At 41.1% G+C, this 17,480-nt stretch overlaps 1 protein-coding gene across 1 annotated transcript in view; it reads left to right on the forward strand.

The window, feature by feature from the left end:
• Window positions 1-17,480, forward strand: part of sema3ab (sema domain, immunoglobulin domain (Ig), short basic domain, secreted, (semaphorin) 3Ab) — a 49,382-nt gene that overhangs the window by 23,089 nt on the left and 8,813 nt on the right. Inside the window, exons 4-14 of the mRNA XM_072435728.1 lie at window positions 4,976-5,095; window positions 5,800-5,890; window positions 7,189-7,308; window positions 10,086-10,228; window positions 11,053-11,167; window positions 11,725-11,794; window positions 11,908-12,052; window positions 13,143-13,362; window positions 13,441-13,532; window positions 13,622-13,663; window positions 16,558-16,718. Of these exons, the coding sequence (XP_072291829.1) occupies window positions 4,976-5,095; window positions 5,800-5,890; window positions 7,189-7,308; window positions 10,086-10,228; window positions 11,053-11,167; window positions 11,725-11,794; window positions 11,908-12,052; window positions 13,143-13,362; window positions 13,441-13,532; window positions 13,622-13,663; window positions 16,558-16,718 (1,319 nt within the window). The remainder of the gene's footprint in view (window positions 1-4,975; window positions 5,096-5,799; window positions 5,891-7,188; window positions 7,309-10,085; window positions 10,229-11,052; window positions 11,168-11,724; window positions 11,795-11,907; window positions 12,053-13,142; window positions 13,363-13,440; window positions 13,533-13,621; window positions 13,664-16,557; window positions 16,719-17,480) is intronic.

The following is a 17,480-nucleotide window of genomic DNA, read 5'->3' on the forward strand; positions in this document are numbered from 1 at the left end:
CATAATGTTACTTTTGAACAGCATTAGTTCTTATTTGTAAGAAAAACTCTATGTATGGAAAACAAGTCAAATATTCTGAATAATCATTTTATGTACAGTATACAGTAGAGGGTGCAGAGAACACTATAATCTGGCTCTTGATCTAAGCAAATACAGTATGTTCTCTCCTCCTACTGGAGAACTGCTACAGGTGATGATCTTTCAGCTGCAACACAGTATTTAAACCCGACTGATGCAGTGAGCGGCTTCTCATTTCTGAAACAACCGTGTGGAAAGACAAATCCCATGGTCATGGAAAAGATGCCAGTGTGTTTGAGAAGGGTCAAATCATTGGCATCGAGCAGAGAAAACATCTGAGGAGAATAAACTAATGTCCTACAGATCTGAACCCCAGTGAGAGTGTTTGGGACGAGCTGGAGACGGATCTGTGCCGTGGTCACTCGCTCCATCATCAACACAAGATCAACTGGTGAAAAATATTGCAATACTGGATGAAAATACATCTTTTAATATTGCAGAAGCTTATTGAAACTATGCCACAGTGAATTTGAGCTGTGATCAAAGCTAAAGGCCTATGCCACTGTTTTCTCTGTGGCCACGTTTTGAACAGTTCAATTGCTGTGTTACTTCTCTTGTACCTTTGCTGTGACATGTCATGCTTTAGATCTTAAAATAATGTATCTACTGAAATCACACATTACTTTCTACCAGGATTTCGTGTTAGCGCTCCTTCTACTGGCAGCAGGGAGCAATTGTGGTTTGAGTTAGAAATGCTGATTTTTGGACTTAAAACAGAGCAGAAAATCTTGGATTTCTACCTAAAAAAATCTGGGACATTTTAGTGTTTTTGTGAGGCTCAGTGAAGGAGCAGAGAGGACAAGCTCATAAACAGGATTAATGGAACAAGTGTGAATCAAGCTATTTACAACTCCAGATATATTTTTGACGAGGGAACACTGTTGTAACAAGGGTCAATTTTTCATAATATATTTCCTTTTTGCATAATTTCCCGCACATGTGTTAACAATCAGTAAGAAATCTGATCACTCACATCAGATGTAACTGGCCACGTTTGCAAGCACAACAAAATCTGATTATCATCTGATTTCTGGACATTTCTGGACATTTAATATGATTCAAATGACATGCACAACATCTGATGTGAGTAATCACCCGGGAACCACAAGCCGCAAGAAATGAGATGACTTTGCTGTTGTTTACATCTCATTTTAACAAGAATAATCAGATCATAATCAGATTTGAGTGTGCATGTAACTGCAAACTACAACCAGCTGATGCTTTTTCATGCACGTGTTCCCTCCCTGTGCTTCATCATATCGGGACAACTTTGAGTGCACTTTTGTCTTTGTGTTCCTTCTGTAAACACGTCATGCAGTGGCTAAATGCTGGGCCTGCAGGGTGCTTCTGGATTGTGCAGAAAGCTGCGCAGAGGAGTGTGAACATGCATATTGGTGCGTTCTCCGACCCGTCGCCTTACGTCACGCCGGCTATTTTAATCCCTCCACTCTACATATTAAATAACACAGCGGTTCAGGGCAAGGTTTCCCCTGCTCCCTGCACTATTTGGCTCTTATTCATCAGCTGTTTGGAAACTGTCAGTGAGATGCCTATTTTTTTCCATTACATTCAAATGCCAGGTATATATAACGTACAGTTTAACAGCTTTCCGTGTGTCGTTTAATGTTTCCAGATCATTGCGACGCAGCACTGTAATGATAAAGTTGTAAAATACTTGGTGATGACAGGCTGTTCCAAATTCCATGATCTGCAAATGGATCAAAGAGAATAAGTCGAATCATTTTTACACAATATTCAATCAATGTCAATCAGTATATTCAAGCTCAATGAGTTAGAATACAATGATAATAGAAAAGATCGGCAAAGATTAGTCATGAAGGGTCAGCAAGTCATGTATCAGGGCAGTTTGAGGGGAGTAACAGTTCTCAGGACAATGCCTGTGTGTGTGCGTGTGCGTGTGTGGTGTGTGGTGTGTGTGTGTGTGCGTGTGCGTGTGTGGTGTGTGGTGTGTGTGTGTGTGTGTGTGTGCGTGTGCGTGCATGTGTGTGTGTGTACATGCAAAAGATAAATCTGATCATCAAAACACAAAGTGGCATGTGTCTTTGCCATATTAGTTTTCCCTTTTTTGTATAATTCTCCTTGTAAAAAAACTGCACAGCTGTGAACAGTCAGAAAGAAATCCAATTACTCACATCAGATAACTGTTTACATGAGGGAATGATCAGATTTTTGGGATTTATGTATGCATTATGTAGCGACTAGTGTGCATTGAAAATCAGAGTCATACCAACTTTACTGCCCAATATCAACTCTAAGCAGGGATGGGCCTGGTTAGACTTCAATATCAGACTCTAAGCAGGGATGGGCCTAGTTAGACTTCAATATCAGACTCTAAGCAGGGATGGGCCTAGTTAGACTTCAATATCAGACTCTAAGCAGGGATGGGCCTGGTTAGACTTCAATATCAGACTCTAAGCAGGGATGGGCCTAGTTAGACTTCAATATCAGACTCTAAGCAGGGATGGGCCTGGTTAGACTTCAATATCAGACTCTAAGCAGGGATGGGCCTGGTTAGACTTCAATATCAGACTCTAAGCAGGGATGGGCCTGGTTAGACTTCAATATCAGACTCTAAGCAGGGATGGGCCTGGTTAGACTTCAATATCAGACTCTAAGCAGGGATGGGCCTGGTTAGACTTCAATATCAGACTCTAAGCAGGGATGGGCCCGGTTAGACTTCAATATCAGACTCTAAGCAGGGATGGGCCTGGTTAGACTTCAATATCAGACTCTAAGCAGGGATGGGCCTGGTTAGACTTCAATATCAGACTCTAAGCAGGGATGGGCCTGGTTAGACTTCAATATCAGACTCTAAGCAGGGATGGGCCTGGTTAGACTTCAATATCAGACTCTAAGCAGGGATGGGCCTGGTTAGACTTCAATATCAGACTCTAAGCAGGGATGGGCCCGGTTAGACTTCAATATCAGACTCTAAGCAGGGATGGGCCTGGTTAGACTTCAATATCAGACTCTAAGCAGGGATGGGCCCGGTTAGACTTCAATATCAGACTCTAAGCAGGGATGGGCCTGGTTAGACTTCAATATCAGACTCTAAGCAGGGATGGGCCTGGTTAGACTTCAATATCAGACTCTAAGCAGGGATGGGCCCGGTTAGACTTCAATATCAGACTCTAAGCAGGGATGGGCCTGGTTAGACTTCAATATCAGACTCTAAGCAGGGATGGGCCTGGTTAGACTTCAATATCAGACTCTAAGCAGGGATGGGCCCGGTTAGACTTCAATATCAGACTCTAAGCAGGGATGGGCCTGGTTAGACTTCAATATCAGACTCTAAGCAGGGATGGGCCTGGTTAGACTTTGGGCTAGACCCCACCTTGCTGTCTCCGTGTACGCTGGTGTCTTTGTGAGAGTGAATGTGGGACAATGGATGGAAATGAGCCAGTAGCTATGATCTCATGTGTTTACAGCATGTGAATCATGTATGTTCATTAACATGCACTGTATTCAACTAATGATAATTATAATAATATTCCTTACTGAGACGAGCGGCAACTGAGTAAGGATTGTCATGGTACTGACATTGGTATCGTGTATTGAGCCTATCCCTTGGTATCGAAATGTAGTTTGATATAAACAGTAAATAGAATCTCCCAACGTGAAAGCAAACAAACAGCAAAACAACTCTCATCATCCTGACCCAGTTAAAGCGTGCTTTAGCAAGGGCCGCTCATGCATACAGGCTTTTCTCTCTCTGAATATATGATGACACATGGGACCACGTGCACCGGCAGCACGAGGAGCCACGCCATATGTACCACAGCACCAGCCTCACCCGCAAGAGCTGCAGTGACTAAGCTCAATCCTGCTGGACAACTCCACTCAAAGCACGGCCATAATCTCATTATTAGGACTGACTTTCCTTATTTTGCAGTCTTATTTGATCCCATGTGGATTCCGAGGTCATTCCAACAGGATTATAAGATTCCAGTGCAAAGAAAAAAAAATATTCTATTTTCATTTAGTAGGATAAACAAAAACAGATCGGATTAAGTTTGAGGAAGGAAAATTAGCCAAAGTGCTGTCTGGTATTACTGCCTGGGGATTGACAGGTTTGTTGAGGACAGAAGTGCATCTGAAACTAGATGAAATGACAATTGTGAAATAAGCAGCAGTTACCAACGTTTTTACACCAGATGAATGGCATGACTACATCAGTTTAACAAATCTGAATTAATCTTATTCTAAAGCCATGTTTCCACTGGTTCACTTTGGAGTGGATTGGGACGTCTGAAAGTGTCTCCACTGTCTTAAGTGAACCATATCGGCCCAATTAAGAGGTTTGAGGCGGATCCTGAGAAGTACAAGCTTCCAAAGCGGCCTGGCTCACTTCAGCTCCCGAATGATTGGACCAGAAAGAAAACAGACACATTGACGGCAAAAAGGAAATATAAACCAAAAATTTGAATGTCTCACAAACTCTGACGTGACAAACCACAGTATTTCAAGCGATGCTAACTTGAATGTTGAGCCCACACGCTTAGCAAAACAAAGCTAGCACTCGTTAGCAGCAGCCGTTTCCTGTTGGTCGACGCACTGGCCAAACTATTTACAGTGCATAATGTATCCAACAAATAGATGTTAAAAAATGTTGTAAAGGCGCAGAGAAGTGAAATAAATAAATCTAATAAAAATAGTAATAAACTGGAAGTACGTTTCAGCTAGCTTTAGCCACGTCTCACAGCACAGCACAGAACAACACAGTTTTAAGAACCATCTCCAAGACTTTCAACCAGATTGAAACAACGTGAAATTTGGAAACAATGTCTTTTTTTCCTTTTAGTAAGCTGTAAGAAAATGTGCATGGTCTTAACTCAGTTCCAGGCCCTAATCTAATCCATTCTGTTCTCTTTTTCAGCGAGAGTGCTCAAACTTCATAAAGGTTCTGCAGCCGTTCAACCACACACATGTTTACGCGTGCGGGACCGGAGCTTTCCACCCCGTGTGCGCTTATCTGGAGGTGGGCCGCAAACCAGAGGTAAGGCCTGAATAAGTCACGTACTGGAACAATGAATGAATGTAGTAAATTTTCTGTTTCAGTTTGACAGCTTTTGTTTTTGGAAGATTGGAAGATTATCTAAACTAAATGGCTCAATAAAAGTCACTAGAGTAGTTAAACGACTTACAAGGCGTGTGCAGGTGGAAAAAAAGCAATTGTAGCCGCCTTCACCCACCTACATGGACTTAAAGGCGTAAATGTATGATGGGTAATGCGCTGCTGTGATCACGTTATGAGGCACACAGCATGATTAAAAGCTTATAAGAGTGGTTTTCTGCATAATATGTGTCCTTTAACTGCTCATTAACACATGCAATCTTTTACAGTGTCAATGCCATGTAGGAAGAGTGTTTGCATTGAACTATTGGTGTTCTTTCTTGTACGTGTACATTCAAAACGTGACAATAAGAGTCAAACGTTGAGCGATGAATTGAAATGAATTGAAGATGATAGTTCTTGCGCGTGTCGTTTCCTCGTCGCATCACAGACTGCTGCCTCGGTTTCTGTTGAAAATGTCAGAACCTGCAGCCGACCTTCCAAATGTGCGTCCTAGTCATTAGCCAGCTGGTTGTCACTTCCAGAGACATTTCCCTTCACAACCCACAGCACTGCTCCACTCAATCTCCTAAACCACAAAAATGCCTCCTTTCACACACACACTTCTGCTCTCTCGTTTTTCCCAGGACGGCGTTTTCCGGTTGGAGCCCCACATCGAGAACGGTCGTGGGAAGAGTCCGTACGATCCCCGGCTCACCACGGCCTCCATGCTTATCGGTGAGTGAGTGCGTGCAAGCCCAAGTAAAAGCGCGTAATTCCTTGAAAACACCCTATTTTGCCCTTTCATCCCCGCTCACGTCCACGGTGTAAAACGCATCATAATGACAAACCGTACGTCCATTAAAAGGAGGAAGGTCGCATTTGTTAACTCCTAACCCGTCATCGGCACGTCTGTAAAAGGCTATTTTAATCTGAGAGTAACAGCGGAGGTTGTGTGAAACAGATGAGGCTCAATTATGTTTGCTTTTGTGACGTTCTTGGCAAGTGAATGGATCTTTCGGCTCAATTCCCATGTCGTATTGTCGGCGTTTAACCCACCAGATGGCAATTTTCCAGTCCATCACCTCAGATTTTCTCCTTTTGTTTGTAATTTGTTTTCTGACCTGACTCTCCATCGGTCCCTCGGCCTCCTTTACCTTTCCTTGTCAACCTAAAAACATCATACTAGCACTGTTGAAGTCGTTAGTGATGAAAGTAAGTTAGAAATATGAGAACTTTCTTCTCCACAGACAAAATAATGTGCTTTTATTTCTTTATACATATTTTTTGTTTGTTTCAGGAACAGTGCATCATATACATTTCTGTAAATATGCCATAATTAGCCATTTTTATTTGTTCATTTATAAAAAAAAATATTTCTTGAATTTCTTTTAACTTATAAACACATAAAAGGCAGAACATAGAAAGCAAAAATAAGAATAAGAAGATACAAATAACACAGGACATACACCAATATTGTTTTTAAAGCTGTTAAAATGCCACAAAACACTAAATAAAAACTATTAAGAACATTTGGTAACACCTTAGTCCGTCTTAATAACTCTTGAGCAAAGACTTAATTCATAATTAACAGATTGTTGTGTTTCGCTGTAGTACAAATATATTGTAAAGCGTTTTATTCACTGTTAGCACGCCAGTTGTTGTTAGCATTACCGTGATGTCAAAACTCTCCCTAACTGAACGTTTTGAATCTTAACGCTTGGAATACCTTTGGAACTATATTCATTTATTTTTAGAGCACCTTTAATACAAAACGCTGCATCATGTAAAGAAAAGCTATCCAACACTTTAAAACAGCCACAACAAAAATGTAATTACCATCTTCGGTCAAACCTGTATTGCTCAGGACTTGTATCTTTACGCTATGTTTCACACCTTATTATTGCCTGGTGCTCTCGGAGGACGCACGCTTCACCTGAGCCGCCAAACAGTCTGGCAGCATTTAACGCGGGAATCTTCGGGGACATTTGCGAGCGTGTATTTTTAACCTCCTCGCCCCGTGTTGTTCCTCGTAGATGGGGAGCTGTACGCGGGCACGTCAGCCGACTTCATGGGCCGAGACTTTGCCATTTTCAGGACTCTGGGGAAGCATCATCCAATCAGGACGGAGCAGCACGACTCGAGGTGGTTAAATGGTAAGGAACAATGTGTGTCTTGCCACGCTACACAAAGTACATTGCTGGTTTTCAGATGTCACCCCTAAAGCGTTTTCTGGCGAGCGTTTGAAATGTATGAAAGAAATAAAACGAGAGGGGAAATCTGAGCTAATTAGGTAAATATAAACCTCTTAATTTGTTCACTGTTTGGGGGAAAACACAAAATGTACTTATTTACAGAAAAACAAGAAATAAGTCAAGTTTTCCAGCTGTAACTTAATTGTATGAAATTGAGCCAGGAAAATGTGTTTAGAGTGTAATGGGCCTGATTGGGATGAGGAGCAGAGAAAAGGACCAGACTGGACCGCTGACCACACGGCTCCACAGGGCATTTTCCATTCATTTTTCCATAGACTAATATAGAAAAATATATATCAAGCGTTTAAAATCTTGCAAGATGCTAATCTGCCACATGGTAATACAGTCTTTTATGATATTTATATGTGTGTATTTTTAACCTCCACATCTGTATATAGATGTCTCCGGTAATTTGTGTACTTTTGGGCCACGCCCACCTTTTGTGTTAACAGATTGACAGGGATCTTTTTTTTTTTTAAATGTTATCGGTTTGCTCCAGAATACAATACAATATTGATACTAGCGATACAGCAGCCATGGACAGAGAAGTGTGTGAATATTTTAATTCAATCCTGAGGGATGGAGGTGTATCGTGTCAAACTAATTACCTGGAGATTGAATGAGATAGTTGTAGATTTCGGTAAACACCTCCGGCCACTATGTGGCTATGTCATTTAGCCCAAAGAATTCTGGTAAGCTATATGGAGCCCTATTTCTTGCAGTTTTTCTTATAGCAATCCTGATATTTGTATCTCCCACCAATCTGTTAACACTGTTTGTTTTCACCCAAAAGGGGGCAGGGATTTTCTCTCTGGTCAGTTTCAGAAACAATAGATGTCTCTGGTCATATGTCACAGGAAGTGACAGGAAGTGACATATGACCAGAGACATCTATTGTTTCTGAAACTTTATAGGGCACATTCTACCAAAATTAAATTTAAAGTGTTTTTTTTTAAACTGAAAACAACAGTCTTATGGACAAAAGCTTGCTGGATAGCCTCTACTTTTAAACTCTTAATATTAGACCTTTTTTTTTTTTTACGTCTATGGGGGGAAAAAATCAAGGGAAATTGTCTTTGGGATCCGCGGCAGGCGCGAAAGTTTGGCTCCTGAAGCAGTTGTGTTGTAGTGAGATTGGATAAATATAGTTGGGTTGTGAATATTGTTCATAATATAAGGTATAAATCACATTTGTTATTTGGTTTTGTAAAATAGAAATACCTTGCGCAATTAGCCGACAAATAATTTAATACGTTAAGTCAACCAAAACTGTATTTCATTCAAATATTGCCAACACTATTACAAAAACTTTGACCAAATATAGTTGTCATAACCGCCATGCCCACGCCACAGTAAAGTTGCCAGCCCTTCTTACATTCCCAGCTCGTGTCCTGCTGGAAACCTATAAAGCTGGACTAGATACTACGCAGAGGACCATGTGAACGATAAATTTGCATTTGGGAAGCGCACTACCCCTGAACTTGTTGTATGTCCGGAGTTTGCTGAGAAGATCTAGTCCTTGTCCGGGGCGTAACACGAAGCAAAGCACCGTGCGACGTTTGGGAGAATAGGACACAATGCGTCAAAATGAGCGTATCCATCCGCCGCTGGTGCCAGATCGTGTCGTCATGGCAGTGAGGGGGCAGGGATGGGAGCCGCCGAGCCCATTCACAAGCCTTTATTTATATAGACCCATTCATGAAGAGCGGCTTGGAGGCGATTGGCAGAGGACCGGCATTCACTTGAACCAATGACAAGTTTGGTCCGAATGTGTGACAAGCCTAAACAGTTGATTAGTTCCCCTTGTTGTTGTGAAGTGGAGACGAAGGGATGAGCAATACTAGAAAAAACATGTATTATGAGGAGGAAGTGGTGTATTTGCTTCTCAAAGGGAAAAACGTTGGTGTGTTCTGTTGTCCTTGGTCAAAAACATACCAGGAGTTATTTTAAGTGCTTGTTAAAGTGTGTTTTACATGTTTTAAAAAGTGAAATACTGATACCAATGCAAACAAAAGCATGCTTAAAGCCAGTTAAAGCCACAAGAATGCAGAATCCATGGAGCAGAATCCATCAACAAGGCAAGTTACAGATCAGATCTGCGGAGATGCGATGTCGCTCACTGTAAAAATGCATGTTTTTAAAAAGTAGTTAAAACACCTGTGATTAGACGAGGGATCTCAAGATTAATTATTAATCGGTTAATCAATAATCATGATGTATATGCCACCAACATAATCGTATAAACTATTAAAAAAATAATGTAATTTCTGTTCAATCTACGCACTAAAACAGTAAACCTTGATGTACAAGGTTTTAATCTGTTATTAATGTGTTTTGATTTAAATTGTGATGTTTCCTCTCACAATTATTGTAACACACATTGGACCATAGATGAAACAAATGCAAGATGTCATTCTTGTGGAACATTCCAGGCAAAGCAATAACGTCTCCATGGTGACGTCATAGTGCACCTTTAAATGAATTGTCAAATCCAATTCCAACTGATCAAAAAATAAATGTTTCTTGATCTGTGAGGAGTTTGTGTGTCGTCCCTGAGTTTGAGCGAGTTTCATTTAACTATCGAATATGAAAAAGACGCAATCAAATGTTGTGTCCCAAAGTCTTTCCCTGTAAACATGGCTGTACCTGAACGATGAAAAGTCGACGTTACGTTCCAGATCCCCGGTTTGTCGGAGTGCAGCAGATCCCTGAGAGCGACAACCCTGAGGACGACAAGATCTACATGTTCTTCAGAGAGAACGCCATGGACGGAGAGTACGCCGGGAAGGCCACCTACGCCCGCATCGGACAACTCTGCAAGGTACCGACGCTAAAAAGTACTCAAGTATTTTCAAGGGCTGATCTTTAAGTCTCTGTGGGAGGAAAAAATGCACTCGGAGAAATCTCTGGAGGTGGATTAAATAATAAAACAACTGTAGGAGTAGATGGGGCAATTCTGTTTGTGTTCAGAGAGCAAACTGAGCCAAAGAGTGAAAAAATACTAACTTGTGCGTGTACTGTCTCCCCTTAACTGAACTTGAAGTGTTTGAATCAAGCTCCGGTCTCTTTACTCAATACACAGAATACATGTAACCCATTAATACCCACTTTCTCCTCAGGGCGCCCTTATCCGTGCTTATTTTTAGCCTGGTGAAAGTGGCCTTTGTGATGCAGAAACCTGAGAGAAAAGAGAAATGTCAGCAGCAGTGTGGATGTGGCTGAGACTCTTGGGTTTGGCAGAGAGAGGATATTTTTATCCTACCTCATTAAAGCAAAGACTTTTCAAACTATTGGTAAATTATTGTATTTTGAAATTGTCAAATATGATGCAAATTCAAAAAAAAAAAAAAAATTACGTTAAAGTGCCCTATTAATATATATTGTTGTACCCAGATCGTCTCCTTGTTGAGTGAGAATGCTTAGAATGATCTCAGACAGGCTGTGCATTATGTAAACCCTGGTGTTCATGGACTCATCTCCATCATGAACACATTGAACAGTTCTTGTCTGAGCAGTAAATTGTTCATCGATTCTTGTCAATATGTGCTCAAACGTTCCAGGTTCATGTGATGTGATGAAACCTTGTCTAAGTACGGACAAAGTACATCTTACTAGTCTGACTTAAGTACTCATGTGTGTTCACAGAATGACTTGGGAGGCCACAGGAGCCTGGTGAACAAGTGGACCACCTTTCTAAAAGCCCGCCTCGTCTGCTCTGTGCCTGGCAGTAACGGCATCGACACGCACTTTGACGAACTGCGTAAGTAAATGAGTACTTGTCTTTCGTTTAAAAATGGTTTGGGTTTTTCATGCACGTGTAAAAGAAGTCCTCTGGGGACCCTGACCACTCGTCTTTAGCTCACACAAACCCTTTTGCTTTAGAGCAGCTTTGTTCAGATAGCAAAGTGAAACTGGTGTGGACCGCCCAAGCACAGCCAATCACAGCACTGCTATTGGCTCATACTTTCAAGTTGACGAGACGTATCCCAGCCATGTTTTCATTCTGAATTTAACGTGGTTTTCTATATGAACAACTGGAGGGCCGTTGTCCAAGCAATTATTATTATTATTTTTTTTTTTTCACTAAGTCTTTCAAATCAGGACAAAATTCTTGGCCCTTAACAGATCTAGATGTTTTAAAAGTCTTAACATCTTCATTGTGCCCGTTAACTTCATCTGTTCCTGCCATGATAAAAGCCATGCTGCTAATTGTTCAATCGATATGCATCACTCCCCACAGTTGCCAACAGAGGGCGCCCTCATCCTAATTCAAAATCCTTGTTCTAATATGAGCTCTCTCTAATGTCTTTTTTCCAGAGGACATCTTCCTAATGAGCACCAAGGATCCCAAGAGTCCAATCATCTACGCCGTCTTCACCACTTCCAGGTAAAGCACAGTATGCACACATCTACACTGCCGTTGTGTCCTTGGGCAGAACCCTCCCTCGTCCTCACCTGTGTCAAATGCTTAGTTGTAACTCGTTATTTTCCTCTCTTCAGTAACATCTTCAAAGGCTCGGCGGTGTGCATGTACAGTATGGCAGACATCCGGAGGGTCTTCCTGGGTCCGTACGCTCACAGAGATGGGCCTAACTACCAGTGGGTGCCGTTTCAGGGGCGCGTTCCTTACCCACGGCCCGGGACTGTAAGTCTACTAACAATCTAACCATGACATACTCTGCAAAACTAACTTGTTTGAGCTTTGACCCATGTTATAACATTGTTCCCTTGGTTAAAAAAAAACATAAATGATTTATGATTTTTCGTTGAGACTCATTGAGAATTTCTCCCATAGAATCACGTCCATTACAATTCCGTGCCAACATTATCATATCAGGGGAAGCTAGCTTTTTTTTCTTTTCTTTTTTGTAATCTCTTCTACAGCCAGTAGAAGGAGCTCTAACTTGTCATTCAAATTGAGAGAAAGTAATGTATTCTTTCAGTGTTTACATAATTTAAGTTCTAAAAGTTGCCTGAACAAAGGTACTCAAGAGCAGGTTTACAGGAAAATAACAATATAATGAACGTGTAATATTTGTTCTTAAACCTCAATGTATGATATTAATTGCCATATTGATGAGATCAAATTGAATGGGTTTGAATGATGGCCTTAATTGTTGCAAAGGATCAAGTTCCCCCTGCTACATTTATAGTTTTAGTCCCAGGAATTTATCAGTCAACATATAAATGTCCACAACGTAAACTTAAAGGAGATATATTATTTTATGTGAAGTGCTTAGTATTGAACTGTAACATAAGCAGACCTTCATTTTACATTTTGTTCATTGTAAACCATAATAGTGGTTTAAACGGCTCAGTAATAGAAATAGATCCATTGACTTCCTGTTCAAAACTGCAGAACTGATAAGCCCCGCCTACTCATGAGACGTTGCATCGTAACAAGCAGCATATTGTCAAGTACATGCGTTTATTTTTGAAAAGTGACATTTTAGAACTCTGCATGTGTCATCCAGAGTCTTTTTTTTATTTTTTATCACAGCTAAATACAGGAATGTGGGCGGGGATAGGGGTAGATGAAAACAGTTTTTTGTGCAAGAATTAGTTGTCAAAATACAACTTTGGGTAAACTAATGATGAGGAAAATAAGAGTAGACAGTGTAAATTCTGTGATTTTACAGAATATTTCCACTTTAAGTCAGTATCAACATTTTTACAGTTATACAGTACTTTGATTGGTGGTAATGAAAGTAAACTAACAAAAAATGTATCCTCAGTGTCCAAGCAAAACCTTTGGAGGATTCGACACCACCAAGGACCTTCCAGATGAGGTGGTGACTTTTGCCCGAGCCCACCCCGCCATGTTCAACCCCATCTACCCCATCAACAACCGTCCCATCATCGTCAAGACCGACGTGGACTACCAGTTCACCCAGATCGTGGTGGACAAGGTTGAGGCGGAGGATGGACTGTACGACGTCATGTTCATCGGCACAGGTATGACGGACATGAGCGCTTTATAGGATGGAAAAAAAACGCCGCTTAGACTTTGTGTTTGCACGTTTTTGTTCTCAGACATAGGGACCATCCTGAAGGTGGTGTCCATCCCCAGAGGATCCTGGCACGATCTGGAGGAGGTCCTGCTGGAGGAAATGACTGTGTTCAGAGTATGTATTATTCTTGCTGGTGTTTCCCAAAATGACAACCTTTACATTTTTTTACTATCTCTATTTTTCTTTCTTTTTTTTTTTTACAGGAACCCACGGCCATCACTGCAATGGAGCTCTCAACCAAACAGGTACTGATTTAAGTTGTTAGGAACTATATGTGTTGAAGGTTTTTAATTACGTCATTTACAAAAAAGAAAAAAGCCATTTGAATCTGATTGCTAAAACTGGTAAAGTATGTAATTTTGACTTTTTAAAACATGATTCACACGCCCACTTCACGGCTATTACACACACCAACATTGATATGTTCATTTAAAACAGTGATTTGCAGCACTTTTCAAAGAGTGTTTTGTATACAACAGTACATCAGTACATGTACAACAGTATATTAAGCCATGTTTCCACTGGTTCAATATGAAGCCGATTGGCACAATCCGACACTGTCTTCACTGTTTTAAATGAACCAAAGTCGTCCGTTTAAGGGATACGATCTAAGATAGAAAAATAAATAATAATTTATCTTCAAACACTGACTTGATCTTGTGATTATCTGCTTTATTTCCACTGATGCTAACTTATGTTGAGACCACATGCTTAGCAAAACAAAGCTAGCACACCTTAGCCTCAGCTGTTTCTGTTTATCAGTGGCGTGCGGTCAGGGCAATCAGTGATTGGCCAATAAAATCTAAAATTACCGTGTTTCACAACTATACATTAATTATTCTAAAATATATTCTAAAATAAGCCCGTTTTCCCCTCATTTCTGCTGCTGAAGCTTGGCTGAACTTACGGTGTCTTTTAGTGGCCTCTACAGGCCGCTGAGCAGTACTACGCAGGAAGCATGGTTCTTTTTCTCCTGCAGCTGTTCAGCCGTGTCCAGAGGATCGTTCATGCTCAGCTCTCTAACATTAGCTTTAGAACCAGAGCAGACAGCAGCTTTTAGAGGTCTGCACATGTGCTCTGGGGACAAACCCATGGATCTGAGCTCAAACCACACTGAATAAACCTGTGGGAATCAAGGATGTTTGCAGGTTTTGCCCTGACTGAGCATGTGCAGAGGAGAAGGGAAGCAACAGCAGCGCCAAGTTTCAACAAACAAACTTAAAATATTCTTTTGTAGACAAGTTTGTAGCTAAGGCACGTTTATGATGATTAGACGTTAGAAATACAGGCATTTAACAACATAGAGCTTATTTAATCCAAACAGCATCCAACTCAGCAATGGCAGTTTAGTATTAAAGTCCTTTAACCTTCATGTGGGAGGCCGGGGTTCAAAGCCCCACTATGCATGGATTACATTTTATTTTGTTTAACTTTTGTGTTATCCACTAAATACTGAATCTACTTGCCCATCCATAAAACTCACCTCACGCTACTGCTGTTTATCGACGCACGACACTCACATCAAGACTAAAAATGTAATATTTCCAGAGCATAATGCAGCTAACATTATCCAAACCCCGAGCATTACTCAAAAACATGTTAAAATGCAGGGTAGAAGCTTTGCAGAGTGAAATAACTGCAGCTTTAGCGCGTCTCCCATCACCACAAACTTGGAATTACTAAAGATCTAAAGAAAAAACTTCGATAGTATTTTAAAAAGACTGGTCAGATTTAACCACGGTTCAGACAGACAGAGGAGATCCTTTAAGTGGAGTGATCCTGACTCAAAACCATTTTTCATAGTTAGACTGTCCTAATCTCTCTGCACAGGTGACACATTCTGTTTCAGGAAAGTTGGAGCGAGAACAAAGAAGCGTTTTTCCCTGCCGTCTAAACCCTTGACGAGGAGACACGTCAACACAAAGACCCTGACAGTTAGCTAATCACTTTAAACGCAGAGCCGAAGAGTTAGCGGCGCTGGGACGGCCTGTCAGCATGCCTCTCACGAAATCACTAACTTAGCCACAAAACACGCGCAAAGTATTAGCAGAGGTGGCTATAGGGCTCAGTCATATTAAGTTCATCTGTTTGTATCAAGTATTTATTTATTTGATATGGTAGACATAGAAACAAGGCATATTTCAAACACGTTAACCACAGTTTCCTGCTGAACGTGTCGATTTCAGTCCAATTTATGTCAGTAATGTTTTAGTCGAAGTGTTGGTTTCTCTTCTCACGTTTTCTCACTCCTTCTGATAAGATTTAGTTTTCATTTGTGTATGTCCAGCTTTGGTTCATTATTTAATGTCACAAACATCACAGTTACTCTTACCTGAGTAGTAATTTCTCCACATATACTTTTGTTTTACTCTTACTTCAGTAATGTCTTTGACCATTACTTTATACCTGAGTGATATTATTTTTAAGTACTGTTCAACATTTCTCCCCAGTATTTGGAGCGACACCAGACGAGACATGTTACTGTGTGAAATGTGTGATTATTGTGGGACAAACCATTGCACTTAAACATGCGGGGGTTTCATGTGTGAACCACTGCACAGTCCGGAGTGAATCCACTGGTTCCTCCTGATGGCGCTAAAACTATTTCTGGTTATAAATAAAGTCTTTGGGGGTGTTACAAACCCTTATTTTGAGGCTTGTTGTTGGTAAAACCCACATGCAGACGGAATAGAAGCTTCCGTCCTCAAAATGGCAGCAACGACATGTTTGTCACGTCACTTTGGATCCATGAATACAAAGAGTTGTGTTGTCACATACCATTGTCTAAAATCACCAATGAATTCTCTATTTTGAAACAACGTGTCACTTGGACGGACATTGCTTCAAATATGGTCACAATTATTCTCGTAAACTTTGTGCGATGGTACAATTGAAGCGATCATTTGCAAAAACATACAAGTTAGTCTTTTTCTAGCAGTGTTTTTAAAAGTCAAATCTATTTTAGTACAATAAAGATAATGAACAAATCCCACAGATGGTATGAAACAACTTTATGACAAAGTAAATTATACCACTTCAATTACACCACTACATCTATGGAATAACAACGACAACATTTTTTAATGTATTCATCTTGACATTGGACAAACCAACTAATCATTTTCTTTTGCGTCCATAGCAACAGCTGTACTTGGGCTCCGACATTGGCGTGTCCCAGATGCCCCTGCACCGCTGTGAGGTTTATGGGAAAGCCTGTGCCGAGTGCTGCCTGGCCCGGGACCCTTACTGCGCCTGGGACGGCTCCGAGTGCTCGCGATACTTCCCCATGGCCACCAAAAGGTAACCACATGCGCAAAACGGAACAAAAACTGGACTAGAACCGAGCCAAACCACGTCTCCAGAAGGATGAGACGTGTGACCAAAGTGTGAACCCATCAAAAAACCTACAAATATTCAAACGAAGCAATGGTATTGGCTGAGAGCTGTTAACCACCTCCACGAACTATTGATCCAAACCGTGTTGCATCCTCTTTTTCACTTCAGTTCAGTCCACTCAGAAGCAACTCCCCTCCAATTACGGAAGAACAACAGCCGACAGAGGAGATCTTTGGCGTTTCCATAGCTCCTTCCATTGTTGTTTATAGAAAATATCTGTGGGGCTATACTTGACACTTGGATTTGTGTGGTGTTGTGTTGTGCGGCGCGCTGAAATGACTGATGGGCTCGGAATTCCTCCGCCGCGCACACCCTGTAATTAAAGCTGGCCGCGATGCTCCGCTCTGCCTCCTGTTAGTTTATCTATTTGTGTTGGACGCTGGCTGTAACTGAGCCGCGGTCCCACTCGTGCAGGAGATGCAAGTGTTAGCAAAGTGGAGGGAAAGAAGTATTGTAGGATCGTTAGCGTGATGATGTTTGACACTCAGAAATAAAATAAAATGACTCTAAATAACTCTGTATTTTGTAATGAGCTGTGTCTGAATGTCCACTGTATTCACTATATGGGGCACAATACAGTATGTACAGTAGTTTTATCTTTCTATTTCCATGGAATTATTAAGGCGACGTACCATCTCGAGAAAGAAAGTTACACAGTTTTGTTTT

Source organism: Eucyclogobius newberryi, unplaced genomic scaffold (genome assembly GCF_026437365.1).
Source record: "Eucyclogobius newberryi isolate DKJ021-1_F unplaced genomic scaffold, fEucNew1.0.hap1 SCAF_7, whole genome shotgun sequence".
NCBI classification, from domain to species: Eukaryota; Metazoa; Chordata; class Actinopteri; order Gobiiformes; family Gobiidae; genus Eucyclogobius; species Eucyclogobius newberryi.